The sequence below is a fragment of the Leptodactylus fuscus genome, chromosome 6, assembly GCF_031893055.1.
Source record: "Leptodactylus fuscus isolate aLepFus1 chromosome 6, aLepFus1.hap2, whole genome shotgun sequence".
In the NCBI taxonomy this organism is placed as follows: Eukaryota; Metazoa; Chordata; class Amphibia; order Anura; family Leptodactylidae; genus Leptodactylus; species Leptodactylus fuscus.
The window spans coordinates 36,766,665-36,789,649 of record NC_134270.1 but is presented as its reverse complement, the minus strand read 5'-3'; the positions used below and the strand labels follow the sequence as shown (position 1 = coordinate 36,789,649).

The 22,985-nt window shown below is 43.1% G+C and overlaps 1 protein-coding gene across 1 annotated transcript in view; it reads left to right on the top strand.

Moving 5' to 3' along the window:
- SCN4B (sodium voltage-gated channel beta subunit 4) overlaps positions 1-22,985 on the top strand; it is a 47,005-nt gene that overhangs the window by 21,659 nt on the left and 2,361 nt on the right. Inside the window, exons 3-4 of the mRNA XM_075279741.1 lie at positions 15,190-15,368; positions 17,217-17,460. Coding sequence (XP_075135842.1) covers positions 15,190-15,368; positions 17,217-17,460 — 423 coding nt within the window. The remainder of the gene's footprint in view (positions 1-15,189; positions 15,369-17,216; positions 17,461-22,985) is intronic.

Genomic DNA, 22,985 nt, shown 5'->3' with positions numbered 1-22,985 from the left:
CATCAGCATGTGTAAACTGGGCATAGCGGTCGCCATACAAACCAGCACCTCCGCTGTAAGCTCTTACAGTGGGTAATGCCGGAGCTGCTTCGGCATCTCCGCTGTAAGAGATACAGCGGAGGTGCCCTCTGGAAATGCCCTCTCCACCCTCTAAGATTAAAATTAGCCACGGGGCCAGTCCCCACCGGCCCCATACCTTTAAAGTTGCAGGCCTGCTCCTGCACGATGAGCTCGCAGGAGCCGACCTGTTCTGATGACAGCTGGGAGCCTAATGAAGGTCGCTATATTACTATTGTGGCTGGTCTATGACCATTTGCAATAGTAATGTAGAGAATCTCCCATAGACGGCAATACACTTGTATTGCCGTCTATGGGACTTGCAATCAAATGACTGCAGGTTCAAGTCCTGAGGGGGAGGGGGTTTAATAAAATAGTGAAAAAAAGCATGTTTTAAAAATATAATAAATAAAAGTTCTTAATCACTCCTTTCCCTAGAATACATATAAGGGCTGGTTCATACCAGCACCCGATCTCTATTATGCAGGTTTCCGTTTTCTGTCGGCAGTAGACGGAAACCGACATTCATTGTCTGACGGTGAGTGTCTTCTGCTCTCCGTGGTGAAACCGTTTTTTCTTTTACCAGACACAAAGTCTTGCATGTCTGACTTTGTGTCCGGTTAAAAAAAACTAAAAAACGTTTCGCCGCGGAGAGCAGAAGATGCTAACCGGCGGACACTTTTCAAACCCATGAATGGGTTTGAAAACTGCCTGCCGATTTCCTTCTCCTGCCCAGTTTCTCGGGCAGGAAATGGAAACCTGTATAACAGAGATCGTGTGCTGGTGTGAACCTGCCCTCAAAGTAGAAAATGACTGTGACACACATACACATTAGGTATCCCTGCATCTGAAAGTGCCCGGTCTACTGAATATAGGGGATCTGCAGTGCTCCTGTTCCGTCTGGAAGGGGTTAATAGGAGCACTGCACATACCCTATATTCAGTCAGGCTGAGTTCCAAGTAGGGGGAAAAAACCCAGTCCTCAAGCTCAGGGAAGGGGCAGACAGACAACCAAATCACCCCCTCCCCTTCCCCAGCACCCAGCAACTACTGCACCCAAAAACTCCGGCCATTTTAATTTTTGAAATTTTCCAGTAGCTGCTGAATTTCCTGCTCTCGGTTTATACTCGAGTCAATAAGTTTTCCCAGTTTTTTGTGGTAAAATTAGGGGCCTCGGCTTATATTCAGGTCGGCTTATACTCGAGTATATACGGTACTATAGTATGTGATATACATTGTATCATAAGAAAATTACCTATTGTTTAAGTATTTTTATTATTTCTAATGTTCCACTATAAAAAAGATAAAACCTTGAAATCCTGTAGCTATGACAGTGACCACTGAGGCTCATTACTAGACTAACAGTTCCTGTTCTGTAGAGATCACTTCTCAGCAGTCATCTCATTATCATCCCCAGCTGTATTATAATAGGGAACACCTTTACTATAAGATCCACCATGCACAATAGGTGATGATCATAGCTTAATTACTTCTTCTACTAGCACAGAGTTACCTCGGTTACAGAGCATGCCCACAACACTCTCCCATAGATGTCAGTCAATATCTCCAGACAAGATTTTTCTACGGTCCATATTGCTGTTGCAAAGCAAAAATCTTGTTAACAGCAGATAAGCCAAGATGCATAATTGTCAAATTAACCCCAAACATGGGCTGTTTGTGGGTGTTGCTGGTTAGGAAAGGGGCATACCTGGTTTGTTTGTGGACATCACCGGGGCTATTTTTTCAAGTAAAAATATAGACCTTTAATGCTAGTCCAGTTACTTACCTCTTGCAATCCTATGAAAAATGACTGTATTGACGAGTCTTGCGTGCCCGTCATTTGTGACAACATTCTGTATCATTGACACTTGATATCTGTCGAGAATACGATCTGATATGTAGGATAATTTCTACCTCTGCTGGGGACACCCGCCATGCAGGATTCAGAGTCCCTGTACAATTGTACAAAGTGTATTACTGCAACTAATAGTCTGTCACTTCTGTTGATCATGCCGCTACGATAGATGAAGGACCATCACAGAGTGCAGAGTACAGGGCTGAAGGTTTAGAAGATCAGTTTAGTGCTGTAAGTGGGTCAGATTTAAAGGAGTTTTCTGGCACCCACAAAACTACTGAAAACAGGGAAAGATATAACATAAAAAAAGTATTTTTCACCTATTTTGTCATGTCATTAGAGCAACAGGACTCTTATCCACGTCCTCTGTCTCCAACTACAAGATCAGTGGTCCTCAATGCTGTTCACTCCCTGTTACTAGGGAAAGTCTGTCTTTAGAGATCAAGAATCTCAAGTAGACAAATAGGAAGTGGAGGGGGAAGGGCAGGTCTCTCTTCACAGACTCTGTATTTTTATACACAGCTTTGTGCTGCCTGCTTGCACACTGCTCAGAGAGGAGCCTGAACTCCTAACAGCTCACAGTGAGAGTAAAAAGAGTCTATCTACTTATGGCTGATGTCGTTTTTACAATTGTGCTCAGATTTCTCTCTCCTGAATTAACTATATTATGGTCACTTGGACTTTTCTCAGTGATTTTACAGTTACTTCTGGCAGAATAACACATGTAACAAAACCTGCAGTAGTAATAATGGATAAGGGAGGCAGACTGCTCTGTATGGTCCCCTGTGCCAGACAGAAATGCAAAATGTGCTTCAGAAAAACTAATAGGACACTGCGTACAATGACTTAAACAGCCAGGGAACAGACTGCCCAGTAAGACTTTTGATGAAAACTCAGCCCTGGAATTTTAGAAGAGATAGCATACTGAAACAACATGGACCACATAGGGGTTAATTGAGATAATCACTGGAGGGCTAGAACTGAAGACAGACAGAGAAAACTGGGGCATCCTCTGGACAGTGCAGTGAACAAGAGGTGAGTATCACTTAGTTTTCCTTGAGAGAAAAATGTTAACAACAACACACACTAGATGGACAAAGCGTATGTTACAAGTATCCTGTCCAACCTGCAAGGCCTCTTCCAGTACTATTGATATACCAGGAGCCCATATGTTTTCTTGCTTTGTTCATTGAACGCTAGACATTTGGGTTTCATTGTGAAGAATTAGAAATGTTGCTGGTTTTTAGTTGCTTGAATGCTCTTTATACCTGCAGAGTACTTGACAATGGGTTCATTTTTAGCTCACTGAGTTGTGTGTAGGTGTAAGATGTATAGGACACGGAGGCGACAAGCAGATTGGTAGTTTCAAGTAGTTTATTGAAGTCAGAACAAAAAACAACTTGAGAATGAACAAAATGGATAATGTTACCATATTTCACTTTGCTGGTGCAGAGGGAATCTCCCTCTCCTGTACTGAAAGTTCATCACATTACTATTGCAGCCTTCTCTTCATGGCTGCTGCTGTCTGCCTGCTACACAATGATTTGCCAATGCACACTTGGGCAAAATGGTGGCCCAGTGGTGCCTTCGAATACGGCCAAGAACAACATCTGCAAAGAATTTGTATGTTCTCCCCATGTTTGCATGGGTTTCTTCTGGGTACTCTAGTTTCCCTCCACATGCCAAAGACATATTGATAGGGAATTTAGATAGTGAGCCCTACTTGGGACAGTGTTGCAAATATCTCTGTAAAAGGGTAGCTAAATATGATGGTGCTATATAGGTGACCAAAATAAATAATGCCACCTTCAACACTCCTCCATACTCAGAGCCCGGTTCTTGTGCTTGGCAGGCTCTGGTGTTCTGTCTCTGCTCAGTCTGTCTTCCAGGCTGATTCCGCTCTTGGATCATCTGTGCGCCAACTGACCATTGCATACCAAAGATTGGCCCACATATATGTTCCTGGGTTCCCTTGTTAAACCATTGTGGCACGCGCAGGTTTCACTGTTCAGCAAAAGCCCAAAAGTGTGCCAAATACAGATTTACTGGTGCTTTCCTATAAAATAATTTCTGTTCCATGAGTCAGAATAAATCTCTTTAAGACTGAACTACTACTGTTATATCCATTGCAGTCTCAGGCCTTGCTATAACTCCTAGGTAGCATGCCCTCTGCCTTGGGGTTGTGTTTGACTCAGACCTTTCCTTCATCCTCTTATCCAATCACTCATACTCATGTCATCTCCACCTCAAAAACATCTCCAGAATACGCTCTTTCCTTACCGGAGATACACTAAAGACACTTATTGTCTCTCTGATTCATTCTCGCCTTGACTACTGTAACTCCTTACTAATCGGTCTTCCCCTCACTAAACTCTCCCCTCTACAATCTATACTGAATACAGCGGCCAGGCTCATCTATCAGTCTAGACGCTACAGCGATGCCTCCGGTCTGTGCCAGTCGCTACATTGGCTGCCTATTCATTATAGAATAAAACTATAATATATAAAATAATAATAATAAATAAAATATAAACTTATCACCCTCATCTAGAAGGCTCTCCATAATACCGTACCTCCCTACATTTCCTCCCTCATCTCTGTCCCGTTTTCTCCGCTCAATCAATGACCTAACACCACTTCTCTAGAGTGCTCTACCCCGGACAATCAGATTAACTCCCAATTTCTACAGCTTCAAGCACAAACTAAAGACGCATCTTTTCAGACAGGCCTATCACAATTCCGAATGTAAACCCTTCTGTACTGTAATTAGAATCCCAAACAAAGTTATCTGACCCCTGTATAAGCAATGCTACCTCCTATGCTGCCCCTGCTACCTCTTGTGTCACCCCCTCTACCTCATAGATTGTAAGCTCTTGCGAGCAGGGCCCTCAGTCCCATTGTGTGAAGTGACTATTTCTTTGTAATGTATCTTTTTGTCTGTACTTGAACCCTACAAATTGTACAGTGCTGCGGAATATGTTGGCGCTATATAAATAAAATATATTATTATTATTATTATTATTATTATAGTTAAAAATGATTTTTTTTCTACAATCAGATTACATATGGGCCAGTATAGAAATCAGACCAGGGCCGATAATACCCAGAAATATTCTATAATAGTATAATAGTTGTAGCCCCCAGGGACTAGCCCACATACCCCAGGACCAGGGCGTAGAACTGTAACCTTATCCACAATGCAGATCGAGTCTTACAACAATGTTGTCTTTGCAGCAGTCCAGTTTTTGTGGCAATGACTTGTGCAGACATGATTTATTGGGTACATGACAGCTACCTGTCATATTAATAAATAGGCAAATGCAGATCGTGTTCTTCCACTACAAAGTGCAAGTTCTGAAATTCTTCTTAGGGATGCATTATGAAAAGCGTGCTTGATTTTCCTAGCTCGGCAGTAACTATTTCTGGTGGATGCGATTGCATTTTCATGCAGGGAAGAAACATGGTATTCATTACCCTTGAAAGCTTAGCGTCTGTTTACTAGTGTCTTAAGAAATGTTGAAGGTGATTGTTGAAAGGGAAAGTATTGAACTTGCTAAACATAGAATAGTTTACAAGAACGCTTCACAAAGGAGTCGAAAATGTTACCATAGAATGGATTGTATTGATGGGAGTGGGGAGAATTAATGCGACTCATCTATACACCTATTTTAGGCACTTTGTGGTACTGGATACATGAACAATATGGTGTGTGGGGTCTATAGGGTAACAATGTATCCATTGAATGGAAGCATCTATATGCATTTATGTAGCAAATTAAATATGCCAGTTTTCTGCTCTAAAATTGGCACATTTTTGGTGATGACCAAAAAATTTTACACTTTGTCAATTTTCCAACTACCATGGCATATGTAAGAAAAGTGGGCTAGGGCTGTGCGGGATTGCAGAAGATAGCTGATTTGTGTTTCTCAAGAACTGACCTCACAGGGCTATGCTTCAGTTCAGTCTCATACATTTTAATGGGATTGTGATGAATGGATGTGTGGTCACTTCTTGAGAAGAAGAAAGCAGCCATGTTTTCTAGTCCTGCACTACCCCTTTAAGATGCGCCAGGGCAGGAACACTGGGGCCTGTCAAATTTACTATAACTCATGTCTGAAAAATGGTATGAGTTATATCGCAAATACCCTTCCACAGGGCACTGGTATTAAGATGCCAATGCCTTCACAATATTAGGACTGGTGCATAATGTGCTGCGCTTAAAGGGATCCTATCATACAAACACGTCAGAACACCCTTAAGAAAGGCTATTCATCTCCTACCTTTCGTTGTCTTCTCCGCGCTGCAGTTTCGTAGGAATCCCGGTTCTTGTCGGTATGCAAATTAGTTCCCTCGCAGCACTGGGGGCGGGCCCTAGCGCTCAAACAGCACGGGGGGCGTCCTCAATGCTGCCAGATAACTCTCTCCAGCACCTCCTCTATCTTCGTCAGCAACGCCCTCTTCATCTTCTTCTTCCGGCGGTGGCTTCAGTGTAAGGATTGGAGTCAGGGTCAGGCAGTGCAAAGTGACACAGCTGGGAAAGCAACACTGTGCAACTAATGACAAAAAGGGGTCGCAGGCCCTGCAGTTATAACTATGCTGTAATATCTGAGATGAGGCAGACCAATGCACTTCCTAATTGAAGTGCGCCTACCACGGCTCCTAACCTTCTATCCGGCGGCTAGGATAAGGGGAGAGGAGGCCCTGAAAGTCCTAGGGACTGGAGTCATGGGGTCACACCTAAACAGAAAGCACAGTGTAAATGCAATGCAAAACAAAAGACTAAACAGCATGGAACCAGGGAGGACCACAAGCCCCAGCAAGACACAGAAGAGAAGGCGAGGTCAGACGAGCAAGAGGTCAAGCCAGGAGATATAATAAAAGGTACCAAATCAAAAGACAAGGGATAGTCAAAAATACAAGCCGGGTCTAAAAACCAAGAAACATATGGAATACAAACAGACAGGGAATCAGACTGAGCAGGGGAACCAGGAAACACAAAGTGAATGGCTGGCAAGGATCCATTCCTGGGTGGGGATTAAATAGCAGCAGAGAACACACCTGATGGCTAATGACATGGAGACTGAAGGCAAGGAAAAGATTAACCCTTAATGACCTAAGCACACCCAATAGAACTCCTAACACGTCTCCCAGGGAGATGCCGCGCAGCAAGGAGACCGCGGCAACTCCGTATCCTGACATTCAGACTGCGCATGCCCACAGGCCACGAGAAAATGGCCGCTTACTCAGATGGCGCTGGAGAGAGTTCTGTGGCAGCATTGGCGACGCCCCCAGTGCTGTTTGAGTGCTGGGGCCCGCCCCCTGTGCTGCGAGAGAACTAATTTGCATACTGACTAGAACCGGGGTTCCTACGGAACGGTGGTGCGGAGAAGACAACGAAAGGTAGGAGATGAATAGCCTTTCTTAAGGCTATTCCGATGTGTTACTAAGAAAAAAATGTGTTTGTTTGATAGGATCCCTTTAATGAATTCCTCCCAATGTATCTGATAAGTAGAAGCGCAAAATAGAGTCAGATATTAGTGGTGCTCAGATTTATATCTTTGGCAGAAGAAGAAATTGTAGCCATTATTGATTATTATGAAGTCATTATTGTGAGTTTCAAATTATTCATTTCCTATATGGGTATTATATATATACTGACGCACCCAGATAGAAATTCATATTGTTGCAAAACTTGCCCTGCAGTTAGACCCCAGGAAGATATGTTGATTATTTCAGACATGATCTAAGTAGATGCTGTATCTTGCTACAGGAGGTCATAAAAATGCTTCCTGGCTGCTCTATGAAAAGGCTCTCCGAGACTACTTTTGGGTAGTGTACCTTCTGGTGAGAAAGAGCTTTAGCCGCTAGATAGACTCTACAAAGTACTTAAAAACATTTTTCCTAGGGAGGAGACATCATTGGACTGAGAGGAGCAGGATGGTTGTTTTGATGAACTACCCAACATTTAAGCCATTCTGTCCTAGCTGTTAATAGCAGTGGCTACATGAGGACACACGTAAAGCAAATAGCCTCTGGAGGACCCAGACAAACCACCAATAGAGAGGATTGGTTGATCCACTGACAAGCATGAGCAGCACCCATAGTTTTCTAGTCCACCATCCAGACACAGGTAACACCTAATGGTGTGCCAGTGAAACTACTATACTATAATGGGGTCCGTGTGCTTGTCGCCAGATCTCCACAGGAATCATGCGGACAGGAAAGTAGTTCACAATCTACTTTCCTCTCAGCATGATTCGTGTGGGCAGCGTGCAGCAAGCACACGGACCTCATTAAAGTCTATGGTGTCAGTGTGCTTTTACTGCACACCGCTTGCAGTTGCGTTCAGTATTCCATTCGGAAGGTCCCCATGCGGACTCCCTGAACGGAATACTGAATGCAGATGTGAACGAAGGGTAAGATTGTAACACGTCCTTGGCCTGCCTGGTTACTAGAGATGAGCGAGTAGTACTCGATCGAGTAGGCATTTGATCGAATACTACGGTATCCGAAATACTCGTACTCAATCGAGTACCACTCGCTATTCGAATGGAAAAGTTCGATGCAGAACCAGCATTGATTGGCCGAATGCTATACAGTCGGCCAATCAACGCTGGTTCTTCTCCTACCTTTAGAAGTCTTCTCCGTGCAGCTTCCCCGCGGCGTCTTCCGGCTCTGAATTCACTCTGCCAGGCATCGGGCCTGGGCAGAGCCGACTGCGTATGTCCGCTTGTAGTGCGGGGATGCGCAGTCGGCTCTGCCCAGGCCCGATGCCTGGCAGAGTGAATTCAGAGCTGGAACATGCCGCGGGGAAACTGCACGGAGAAGACTTCTAAAGGTAGGAGAAGAACCAGCGTTGATTGGCCGACTGTATAGCATTCGGCCAATCAATGCTGGTTCTGCATCAAACTTTTCCATTCGAATAGCGAGTGGTACTCGATCGAGTACGAGTATTTCGAATACCTACTCGATCGAATACTACTCGCTCATCTCTAATGATTATACCAAACGAGAGCTAGGCCCTGAAATTGGCCCACCAATGGCCCAACCTTTTTCTGATGATTGGTTCTATAAAAAAAGCTCCCCCTAAAACAAGTCATAAGACGGCAACCTCGATATAAAGAATAAAACCGACAAAAAAGAACATTTATAATTCTTGGAATTTGGCAATATGAACACTATTGTGTTCCATTGAATGTGCTATTATGTACAAAGCGGCCAAAAGTAACACTAAAAATAACTGTGTACAAATTTCTATTGTCATCATAATTTTACCTAAGTAAGAGTAACATTATTTATGCTGAATGTCGAACAAAGAAATTAAAAACACGAAATTGCTTTCATTCTTTAATAAAAGGAAAAAGTGAAAAAATAATAAAAAAAAAAAAAAAATCCATCCTGCTAAAACCCAAGTCCTCATATGTCTCTGTCAATGGAAAATATAAAATAATGATGGCTCTCTGAAAGCAACAATACGTTTTATATATTGGTCTATGTAGAGGGGAGGGGGAGAAGGAGTCTGCTGGTAAAAACACACACAGATAACTGCTTCTGTTACTCTGTGAGTCAGGGGCTCTTTAATATGTTTGTAGATAAGAGGTTACCCAGTACACAGAAAGAGATAGTAAATTAACAACCTCCTCCTCTCCATAGAGTTCTGTGTGTGAGCTGGATACAAATTCTAAGTAAACACACAGTGTGAGCGAAGATAAGGAGCAAGAGTAAGTGGAGAAGGAAACAGACTTCATTAATAAGCTATAGTACAATGTTTCTTATATTGATATGTACTATTCTTTTATGAAATGTTGTGGTATAATGCTTTCACTCAACATAGGTTCAGTGGTTAAGGAGTTAACACGTATATAACATTGTGTTGTATACAGTGCTTAAATAGGGAAAAAAATTTTAGGGTGAACTCTGGAACACACATTCCATTATTGAGGCTTTGATTTCTTTATACCGGAAAGCTGAAAGACAATTTGTAGTTATACCGGAACTGAGTTGCAGCGCGTTCCGTCCCAATTTAAGCACTGGTTGTATACCATAACACTAGGGAATACTGTAATCAGTTAACTAAATCATTAATTGATTAACTAATTAATGGTGTAATTTGTTCACCAGCTGCTCGTATGAGGTCTGTTACGTTCGTGTCTATGCCCAGACCCAGAATCTGGACTGCAGACTGCACCGCTAAGGGAACAGGGGAGGGAGACTTTCCCTGACGCTACGGCGGCTAGCTAGGCCCTGCCTGCGGGTGGTGGTCAGCTGTTCCCAAGCTAGCCTTGGCCCCGACAACTCCTGGCTCTCTAACATGAAGGCCTAGCCGACAGATAGGGCAAGAGCTACAGAGAGCTAGGGACTGGGGATGCTACGGTGGTCACCCCTGCAGAAACCAAGGTACAGCTACAGACAAAAACAGGATGGGATGTGCTGGACAACAGACACGCAGCACAACACAATACGCAACAAGAGAATGAGGAGAGGGACAGTGGAGAGGTGAGGAAAGGGTTAACACAGGACTGGGGCAAAACAAACTGGAACCCAAACCTCACAAATAACCAGATAGTGCCAGGCAAGCAGAACTGAAGGACAGGGCAGAGTAGAAGTGTGGAGTGACAAACCAGACTCACACACAAGGCAACACTCACACCACTTCCTAGTCAGTTGTAATTCCACAAAACAATCCTCCTGCCAGAGCCACGAATTCCAGTTGGTTACAACGAAAACCAGCAACTAGTGAAGCCAGCCCTCCTCCGAATAAAGGCCCCAGAATCGTCCCATAGGATAATGGTAACAACCAACACCTGAGGTTCGATCCAAAGAACCTCAAGTAAATTCTGAAGGCCGATACTCAATGCCCAAACAGATGGCCTAATGGCAAGGAAACCACCAGAAGACCCCAGACCACCGGATCCAAACCCCACCAGAAAAACACATAATTTTTATACAAGTCTTCAGGTCGTGACAGGTCTATGACCAGCCCCAATAGCTACAGTGGGTATGGAAAATCTTCAGTGCCTGGTTTTCTCCACACATACTGCTTAGAATTAAAGCCAAAAAGTTCAATCTTAGTCTCATCAGACCAGAGAATCTTATTTCTCATAGTCTGGGAGGTCTTCATGTGTTTTATGGCAAACTCTATGGCCTCAGAGACTGCAAGCAGTTATAAAAGCCAGAGGTGGTGCAACAAAGTACTAGTGATGTGTTGGAGTCTTATTTTGTTTGCCTGTTTTTCATGATTCCATCATTTATTTCCTGTGCTTGTTCTAAAAATATAACTGTTACTGGCTACCACAATTATTTTTCTGGGTTTCTTTTAGTGTTTCTTAAAGCCAGAAAGTTGCCATATGAAATGCCTTTAGTTTTTTTTCATGGCTACGATCTGCTTTTTTTCTCCAAAATTAAACAACTTAAGGAACATCCTCAGGGACTGGTGATTCCATCATTTTTGCCAGGGGTTGTAGGCGGATCATTGACGCCAATAATATGCAGACGAAGCTACAAGCAGAGGCTAGTAGATTATATTCAGTTATATAAGGTCCACTCGGATTCCTGCCAGTTTGGTTTGTCAAGAGACAAAAGAAATCCTATACATATAAATGTATATCGAAATAGATAGGGAAAGGGGTTTTTTAATTTTTAATTTTTATAGATCTTTAATAATATTTATTTCACCCCCCCCCCCCCAGGGAGATTTGGACATGCAGTCATGTGATCGCTCATACAATATACTGCACACGTCTGTATTCCATCATATTGCCGGTTTACCAATGTTCTGTTAACTACCAGTTAAAGGTCTGTCATCAGCAGAATCTGACTGGCCCAGCAGATAACCAGAGGATCCTCCAGTCGATCAAGACTCTAAGACTGAAGCAGCACTGGCTGGAAACGCAATGATTTGCCCGCCGTGGGAAAAATCGCAGCGTTTTACAGTACAGGCAAAGTGGGTGGGATTCAAGCGAATCCCATGCCCACTATGTGGTAAAAACCATGGTGCAGACACGCCGCGACTTCCAAAACTGGAAATCACAGCAGGTCAATTATATCTACGGAAATGTCGGCGGTTTCCCCATAGATACCATTGTAACAGAAAGTCCGCAAAGGAAAACTCCGCAAACTTTTTGTTTCAAGCGCTGTGGGAAGTACCACGATACATTGCCGCTGCAGTTTTTCCCACAGCGCGTTTTGGCCGTGGGTCGTCCTGTAGGGTCTTAGCCTCAAATAGTAATTCTCCAGCAGAAGATACGCAAATTTACAGAACGCTATGGTCTGTTTTCTAGGGATTGTTGGTCAATTGTATACTGACAAAAATTTTGATATCTCAGGGGGCTACACAGTGGTTCAGTGGTTAGCACTGCAGCCTTGCAGCGCTGGAGTCCTTGTGTTCAAATCCCGCCAAGGGCATAAAAACCATCTGCAAAGAGTTTGTATGTTCTCCCCATGTTTGCATGGATTTCCATCCCATATTCCAAAGACATACTGATAGGGAAAAATGTACATTGTGAGCTCTAAGTGGGGCTCACAATCTACATTAAAAAAAAAAATAAAAAAAATTTGATATCTCAGACACCGATTCACAAGGGGAAACCTGCCAAAATTCAGGTGACCCTAAGCTATTTGCAGGACTGGGTTGATATGGGGTCAGACCTATAACACTCAAATGATGTAACTTTCCCTTTTACTGAACTCATCTCAACTCTTAGGGATGTGTCAACCTTGTTGACTGTTTCTATGCACAATCTGCAGAATTATGAATGCAGCTCTGGGCTATGATACAGGCTGTTGCTCAGAATCAAGGTAAAATTAGAAAAAGGAATTTATTTGCAAGCTATATCATCTTTTTGGTGTAGGGGTAAATGCTTTCGGATATCAATGAAAACAAATACAGACAATACATCTGCTGTTGACATTTTTGATGTGAATATTTCAATGTTGTCAGCAAAACCGAGAAGCATTAAGTTCTGCAGGCACTTAGGGCCCCTGGTAAATTATTAATAAGTGGTAGTGGTAGCGCATCTGCCTCAAAGATGTATTCAGTGTCAAAGCAATCCATAATAATTCTTATTATGGCTCAATCAATTTTCTTTCCATAGGTATAATAGATATTCTCTCCATATACACATATAGAGGGCTTTAATAATGCAAGGTTTGTTTCTAGCCCCTTCGATGACTGGTTACGTGGCCCTTCCAGTGGGCCCTCCCTTGTTGCACAACCTTTTGTGCGTAAGAGATTATTTTTAATGCCTTAACAACAATATAAATGGTGGTTACAGAATTCACTTGGTGGCACAATACACATAGTGGTTATACGACCACACATAACACACCTGGTGTCACGGAAATGTTGAGTGGTCCTCAAAAAAGGTCCATCACACTTAGGTTGTGCTTATCTAACGCACTAATGTAGGATGTTACACTTTATGACTGCTTGACCCCCTTAAGTATAACTTTAGGGGGTGTCATGACCCACTTTTTAAATATAGTTCGTTCCAGCGATCAGTTGATCGCAACAGATTCTACTCCAGATACCCCCAGCCATCAACTAATTTTGCAAATTCCTATGTTCTGCCTGCGGCCACTGTACTGGTACCGGCTATTTAAATAAAGGGCGGATCATGTGATATATGGTTCCTCAAAAACTAGACATGCCTCTCACTGACCAGATCTTGCCTGCGTGGTAAATAACATATAAAGAAAAAAATGTGAAATCTTTATAAAATAAGATTTACAAAAAAAAGAGAAATCTTTGAAATAGGAAAGCACTTTGTGCAGAAAAATCAGGGATCAGGTGGTATTTGACTCTCTAATGTCAGGGACCTGCTGAACATCTGGGAATCCCAAGGCAGCTGACTGCTGATGAAGAGTTCCTTGGACTTAACATGTAAAATAGTAGCATTGGACCACTTTGTAAAGAGTGGGTGGAACAGGGCAGGGATCAAGGCATGTCATGATGGGGATGTCATCGCCACAAAACTGGCGTAAGTCATACCTGAGATCTACACCAGTCCCTGGCTGACATAGGTCTTAATTCTGGTGAACTGGACCACCTATGGAGAGTCTCTTAAAGGGATTGTCCTTTTTCATTGAAGCACGGAAGGGATACTAATCTCCTCAATCCACCATTGCTCTGCACTAAGTGTCTCCTTCTCCCAGTTGGCGTTTCTTGATGTAGTTGCACTGGTAACATCAGCAATGAGCACTTTGCAAACACTACACCCTACCCTAGAGAGTAGACCCCTAGAGAGTCAAACAGGGACAGATATAGTTCAAGTCCTTCATATGTCTCCCTAATAGGACTGCTTAGCTTCAATTGCAGTCGCCATAACTCAGTGTCAAGATCTCCATGGGCTCGACATTCGTTACTATCACCTAATTCTGTAATATTTTGCCACCTATAGACTTCTCCTATATGAAATGACGTAACTACATCTTCTTGAAGTATTATTAACTCCTCAGATACGTATCACCCTATGGTAAGAATGGGTTGTTATACTTGTTCTTGTGTCCTTTATGCCTCCTCCTTTCCTTAGTAACATTGGAAGACATTGACTAATGATGCTCGGAGAAAGGCTAACCATATGGGAGATGAAAATAGCTTACATTAGACTTCCCTACAAAAAAGGACAATCTATTTTTATTAATGAATAGCGGTAATTTGACCACAAAAACCACCGGAAGACAGTAGACAGAGCAGATCTAATACTAGGATTCAGCAGCACAGACAAGGAGTTTATGGCTTATCGGACATAAGAGAGTTATTTCTGTACACAGCATATTAACAAATGTTAGAAGTTATTGAAAGAGTTCGAAGATATTGCTTTAAGAAAAGTGATTATATTACATCCAGAAATAGACCGCAATCTCTGGTGTATATTGGAGACTGGACCCACAAGTTGCAGCTTCGCATGTATATAACCTGCCAGTAATTCAATATTTTTCTATAATGTTAAATAATATGCAGAATACCTGATACTATGATTTCCAGTTACAAATGATAAACCTAAGTCCTAAGTGTTCCTCCTAGATATAGTTTATGGTTGTTGGTGAATGTGGTTGATCTGTAGTTTAGGATTATTTGGTCTAAATTGCTCTAAATTTACCCGAACCTGTTCAGTTCCTTTGACTGCCCTAGTAAGGGGCCTGCTAGTAATAATCTCCAATGTTCTGTAAGTATTAGACTGATAGACTGTGCTACTATTTTCTTTTTACTATGTAAATTGAATCTTACTAAGTGCTTTATATAGACAGAACATAATTAACACTTTTATCTATTTCCAGCCGCGTTACTTGTCCATACCTGCTTCTCATTAGAAGTCTCCGTAGGGAAAAATCCTCATATCAAAGCTCGGAATGGAACAGATATCAACCTACCTTGCATATTTTCCACCTGTATTGGTTTTGAGGATGTAACCTTCAGATGGGAATATACGTTCAATCAGACGTCAAAGCCAGAAGTAGTGAGTACTTCATATATACCTAACCTATGTGTGCTTGCAATGTATCTCTCAAACAGGAGTATTCGCAGTCAATGGACTATCGGAATACTGCACAGATCTGATTCTTAAGCATTCTTAAAGAGTAAGGAATGCTCCTTTAGTTGTGCAGTAATGCAGGAGGAGTGTAGAGAGGATGGGAGTAGTAGTAGTTAGGGTTTCGTGTTCGGAAAAGATCGGATTCCGATCGGCGATCGAGAAAATTTCACGATCGCCATCGGAATTACGAACACGATCTTTTTATGTGGGATCGAGATCGGTGATTTTCCCCACAATGCATTGCTTAGCCTTCACACTGAGTATACGCTGTATATTCAGTGTGAAGGCTCCGCTGCAGCTCCATAGGAATGAATGGAAGCAGCCGGCACACAGCCTTAACCCCCTGCGCACCGGCTGCCTCCATTCATTCGAATGGAAGGCTAAACTAAATCTCTAGCAGCTACTTACCTCTAGAGATGGCTGCTCCAGTGCCCTCCTTCTTCTTGCCTCGCTGCCCCACCTCCCAGGTTAGTGTTTAAAGCGCTAGGTAGGCGGGGCTTGTGGCTTAGAGTGTGGGCGGGTACAGGGCGGGGAGACGTGACGTCTCCCCCTCCCAGTACCCGCCCACACTCTCCTAACCCGCCCACACTCTCCTAACCTGGCAGGGAGGGGGCAGCGAAGGAAGAAAAGCAGCGTGGAGCAGCAGCGAGGCGAAGAATGAAGGCACAGGACCAGCCATCTCTGGAGATAAGTGGACACCAGGGGGGACTAAGTAGCCAGAGGATTAAAAAAAAATCCTCTGGCTACTTAATGATTCACTACACAGGGTGGATTTTAACAATTGTTAGATTCCATGCTGTATAGTGAATAGGATTGCTTTTAAAATTCGATCTCCGATTAATAAAAAATCCCATTGACTTGCATTGGGATCGGAATTGGGATCGAGATCGGGTTCGAATGAAAAATGATCGGAAATCGGATTTTAAAATCGATCCTGAAAAGTCAAGATCAGCAGCAGGAACAGTGGTATCACAGCAGAGGCAGCAGCCGGCATACCTGTGCACACGGAACATCGTGCACAGTGTTCTGCCGACTGCAGTGTTTTTGGGGATGTCTTATTTTCAGGGGGTGCCTTATATTAGGCAATTTAACAAAACCTCCCCCCTTGCCTTACTTTTGGGGGATGTCTTATTTTCGGGGAAACGGTATGTGCCTTCTCGCCACTTAATGGCCTTTTACACAGAAAGGGTCACAGCAGGCTCTACCGGCTCAGGAGTCTGAGGGCCTTTGGAGTCTAGGGGCCACTTCTCAAGGCCTTTTTGAACTCTGTGGTTACTTCAACCATCTTCTTTGGAGTGGCTTGCAGGGGGAGTAGTATATCAGCCAGCGAATTAGACTTGACAGATGGGTTAGAAGGGCCAGCTCTATCCTGGGGAGCCCCCTGGACCCAGTACAGGTGGTGGGTGACAGGATACTATCCCTGGTGAGCTCCATGCTGGAGAATAAATCCCACCCCATGTATGAGACCTTGATGGCACTTGGCAGCACTGTCAGTGACCGACTGCTTCACCCCAACTGTGAGAAGGAGAGCTATCACAGGTCCTTCCTTCCAACCGCGATACGTAATCTACATCAGACTAAGCGAAGATCACTCCGCACAGAGAACTAAATGATCCTGAAGTCTCCTTCTAGACTTCTAGTATTTTCTCCTATCTGCTATTCTGAGCTTGTATATGTGTCTCCTTTTGTAATATATTACTGTTTTATTACTGAAGTTTCCCCATGGTGGGACTATTAAAGGATTATCTTATCTTATCTCTTTCTCATTACCAGCTTTACCACGGGAAACTGAAGAACAAGAAATCCCTGCCTAAACCTGAGCATATTCCAAATAAAAATTACCGCCATGATCGAATAACACTTCTTCCTAGCAATAATACCAAGGATTATAACTTGACATTGCTCCTCAGGGATGTGGAGTTTGATGATGCCGGGCGCTACACCTGTATTGTGACAAATAAGAAGGAAAAAGACACTACAAGCAATGCTACAGTCTTCCTCACCGTGGTGGACAAGTGTGAGTGGCACTGATATATGAAAGACGTATTATCCATCTATGATCATTTCTGGGGTCAGGCTTATAATATACACTGTATACACATGTATTTCTTTACCATTGCACAACATGATACAGTCTTATTACCATGCACATATCCAAGGGAGGCAAGATTGCTTTCCTTGGCCAAGAGAGTAAAAGCAATGAGTATAACTAAGATAGACACCCCCGGAGCCATCGGCAAAGGGGGACATGACTTTGGGATGGGGGAACCAATAACTCCTGCAGTTTCTTCTTTGTGCAGTAGTTGTGTAGATTTATACAGAATGGTTCAGCTTTAACGGTATATCTGTGTATATTCAGCTTTAGGAGTATGTAGTGCTTAGTGTGTTACTGTAGGGAGGGAGGAGTTTAGGAATAGATGTAACTTCCTGTCTCATCCACCTTCATCCTCTTTCTCATCACAAGACCTGGATGAAGCATGTCTGCTGTATCAGGGAGTATAAGACTGGGGTTTATCACCTCACACAGGACTGGTGTCACCACATTCACATTACACAGCACTAGTGTAGTATCACCAACTATACTGTATATGAGGCAGTATTACCACAAGATGTCTGCAGTTATGTCCTCTCATGGATTTACCCTACATACTGCAGACATGGCTGAGTCTCCTCATGTATTTACCACAGACACTGCAGACATGGCTGATGTATCATATATACTGCAGTATTACCTCAAGATATGTACAGTCACAGTGTCCCCTCATGTATTTACCTCACACTGTAGACATGGCAGATATATCATATATACTGCAGTATTACCTCAGGTTATATATAGTCACAGTGTCCCCTCATGTCACACACTGCTGATATATAATGTATACTTCAGTATTACCTCAAGATATATACAGTCAATTAATGCAGATTGTACATAAGTCCAGGGGACTGAGGGGCTCTCTATGGTGGAGCTGAGAGGTCACTGTGGTGAGAGAGGGACAGCCTGGTACAGTGTGGTGAGGGTAATGGAGGCTGCACTGTAATCCCTGTACTGTATATCCTCCATTTCTGTGCTAATACTTATCATGCTGGGGGATAAGTTAAAGTTAATCATTTTTATGTAATTTCTCAGGGCTGTATACTGGTCATACTGTGTATACAGGCTATACCGTTGGTGAGGGGTTCTTGGAGTTGTTTGAAATTGTAAGCGGTGGGGAAACATGGTGGTTGGTTTCCCCTGGGATTATTTCTCTTGGTCTGACTGGTCTTTGGGCTCCTGCTGGGTGGTGTCCCGGGGAGTGGGTTATTATATATGGAAAACTGCCATTCTGTGTGTTATGGTGCCCCTGAGCTAGTGCTTGCGGCTGGGGGTAAATTGGTGGTGGAACAAATTGGCGGCCAGAACTTTGTAGCTCCAAGAACCTCCCCCTCATGAGAAGGGGTTTGTCTTCAGAGAAGTTTAGTGCTTGTGTTACTATTAACCCTTCCTATAGAAGGTACTGTATAAAGGTTAATTTTAATTGGGGGGGTGAGGGGGTCCTTGGAGTTGGTTGAAATTTTCGGAGGTGGGGAAACATGGTGGTTAGTTTCCCCTAATATTAATTTACCTTGGTCTAGCTGGTCTATGGGCTCCTGCTGGGTGGTGTCCAGGGGAGTGGGTTATTATATGTGGTATCTGCCATTCTGGGTGTTATGGTGCTCCTGGGCCAGTGCTTGCGGCTGGGGGTAATTTGGTGTGGTGGAACAGATTGGCAGCCAGACTTTTGTAGCTCCAAGGACCTCCCCCTCAACAGGAAGGGGTTTGTATCCGGAATAGTTAAGTGCTTGTGTTATTATTTCCTCCTCCTTATATGGCATCTAATGCTCTATTTATGACCTCCGTATTAGGGCCCAACACATTTAGACAATGGATATCAGACAAATAATGCATCGGATTATTGTATTTCTTAGTCTTCCCGTGTAGCCCTTCATTTAGGAGCATTTACAGTCTGTATCCAAATAAGTATATAGATTACCATTATTATATGTTACATCATATAATGCAGCCGGTCCCATGTCGTATACTATGTGATGGGTTATTTCTCAGTGGTGTACTATAACAGTATAATGTACCCACTGACAGCTGCTAAGTTTTTCCGTATTACCTACATGGGTCAGAATTATTCTGGAGCTGGTATTACTTAATATTATTGCTTAAACAGTGGGGTGAGCCATGTAAGTTATTCTTTCTTTTAAGTTAAGTTCTTATAAGTTATATTTCTTTTAGAGCCTTTAATTTCATGGTGTTGTATGAATATATATGTAAAGGGATTTGCATGCATAGTCCCAACATAAGTACAATACTGTACATACATGTCTAACTAGCTGAGTGATCTAGTACAGGTAGAAGAGATGACCATGTGTGTCTGGATCTCCAATTTTTAGACCGGTGTTTTACTTTGTTACTATCACTGGCCTTGCCTTATTATGTAACCCTAAAGGGCCTGGTGGCTTAGGACTGAGACACACACAAGTGCTTACAAGCCACTGTGTAACAGGTTGTTTGCGATACACTAACAAGCTTGATCACGCGTGTTTAACAGAATGTAATATAGTTATTTATTAATTTATTTTCTTAAATATAATCCTAAACTATAGCTATTGTTGTGCAATATAATTTGCACCATTGACATTAAATATATATATTTTTTTTTTACTGGGTCCTTGAAGTTACTTATAATTTGGCCAATAATGGGCAACCACCTCGGGTGTAGCCCAGTGCAGGGATGACCATTAGAGGTATGGCCCCCTGGTGTGGAGAGGTGACCATCGGAGATATGGCCCCCTGGTGTGGAGGGGTAACCATCGGAGGTATGGCCCCCTGGGTGTGGAGGGGTAACCATCGGAGGTATGGCCCCCTGGGTGTGGAGGGGTAGCCATCGGAAGTATGGCCCCCTGGTGTGGAGGGGTAACCATCAAAGGTATGGACCCCTGGTTATGGCAAACCAATTAATTTTAAGAAGACCCTGTTAGGGTACATCCCTAGGGTCATGGCTATCAGTTTTCACATGCCTGTGCACTAAATTGAGCCCTCCGAGCTGGTGCTGGTTGCAGCTGGAGAGTGAGAGAAAAATATTTATTAAAAAAAAAAAAAAAAAAAAAGGGGGCATGTTTTTGATAACAATCTATAGCTTCAAGGACCCTTTCTGTTGATTTGTACTTATCTTAGTGAAGGTATTTGACCGCTTATATTGACCAACTTATATTCTCTTAAGGTTGCCAACAGTTTGATACCGCCATTGTTGCAGTAGAGTGTCTATCGCAGCCAGTTAGCGAATGGAACCCAGCACTGCTTACTATGATGACCACATGCTCTGCGAGCAGGAGCTATATAGGCCTGCAACACCCCCCCCCCCCCCCCCTTGCGGAACGGGCAGCATCAGGATAGTGCTGGCTCATGTCCAGCAAAGAAGAGAATTTCAGCCTCGAATTTCGGTTTGGGTGCCCTTGGGTCGGTGCATGCGGCTAAGGGTAAAGGTCATCAAGTACTCTGACAATGAATGAGAGATGACGGGAAAGGGTCTCACGCTGCCTTCACAGACTTCTGTATCTCGAGCTGATCATGGGCTTATTCTCATCATGCTAAGCATCATTTAATGGCTTGTTTTATTGTTGATGTGCTTGGCACCCATCAAACAACGATGGTGAGTTATTTCAATACAGTAAGTCCCCTGGAGTTGCTGTAGTATCTGGTGAAGCTGACGCACAGCAAGTAATTTTCTCTACCCTTCTTTGAACTCTCCATGTCTTTCCCGGCAGTGTATAGGGTTGCCAATGGAGCTAAATCGACAGTTCTAGTTTTAGTGGCAGTTCCTTGCAGAGGTGTTATTTCGTACGTGGTATATACATCTATATCATATGTATATAGTTGCCACCATAAGTGGGACCTCACACCTCATAAGGGGGAAGTATATACTTAAGTGCAGAAATGGTTGGCAATTACATTTTTGTGGTATGGCGGTATTCCCCGTGTTTACTGGTTTATGGAAATTTCAGTATTGTAGTCCTATTTCTTTTTAGTAGTTTCTAACTGCATTTTTTAGCCACATTCATAGCTTGTATTGTACTGTAGGGAAGATGGTATGGAGACTTGTGGTATATAAGGTTTCTAGAGGCTAGAGCATTCCTAATCAGTTTGGTGGCGGTCGAGTCCATTTAAGGTGTCAAATGGCCTCTTCTGTGGCGGTTGAGGAGTCAGGTGGAAGTTGCAGGCAAGTTATTGTGGACTTATTTTAACTAATAGAGGAGGTTAAACCTCATGGTGGTGAACAGGCTGAGCTTTGGAAATGGCCAGCCTGAAGGATGTCGGAATAGGAACGTCATCCAGGGGCGGGCACAGTGGTTAAGCACAGGGTCGTTGGTGCCCTTAAAGTGTACTGGCTCTGCTAGAATTGCAAGCCGGAGCGTGCCGCCCCCTTTATTTATTTATTGCTGTCTGGCCGGGTGCTGTATGTCAGACAGCTGGGGATCTCACAGTATTCGTGAATCCCAATGGTCTAGCACTTCACCTGACTCCTTCTGTCATTATTTTACTTCTGTGAGTTTAATAAAGCTGTGGCCATTTTGACACCCAAAATAAAGTGTTTTGTGCATTTATTCCAAAGTCAATACTTACTGTAGTTTGGGTGGTTTTAGGAAGGAGTGAGGGACATCCCATATCCAAAAGTCATGAGATTACCAGAAATTTTTGTTGGCATCCCGTCTACACCGCAAAATCCAAATGCAGGGCTCATATCCCGCTGTCGTACAGTGCTGAAATATCATTGACTCAATAATACTGTAGTATGTGTATCACTGCTCCGACACTCCGTTTTATCAGGAGGTGCTAATGGATGACCCAGAGGAAAGATTTCTGGGATAAGAAAATTCCACAGGAGTCTCAGTTTATAGGCTTGATGTCTTCTTCCACTGCAAATAGCCCTTAATGAGAACCTTTCAGCACCTCCACCAACATCAACTCTTTATATTCTTTAATAGATGCCACTCCACTGTCTCCGGCACAGCTGGATTTTATTTCTGTACCCCCCACCTGTGTATACTAATTATACTCTATACTGTCAGGTGGGCGGTCCTGGTCCGTCTGCTCCAGTTGACAAATCCACCAAAATCTACCGTCAAGTGGGCAGTTCCCCATTGTCCAATGATAATGCTGAGCAGCAGAAATAACCAACTTCACAATAAAAGTCAATACATTTGTACTTGGTCCCTTATGGTCAATGGAAGACTGCCCACTTGAAATCATAATTTTATTGACTTATATTGTCAATTGTTCGATCTCAATAATATAACTGGGCCATGAAGAACCACCCACTTGACTGTCCACTTCAACATATAGCAGAAAGTAACAACACCAATATTTTTGCAATAGGGAAAGCTACACTAAAGATATTACCAATGGCAGATTCAGCCCACTGGCGTCACTCTATGGGTATATAAAAGTCAGAGGACATGGCAGCTCTTCTTTAATGCACCATATAATATGTAACAGAAGTCGTCTTTTTCTGCTCT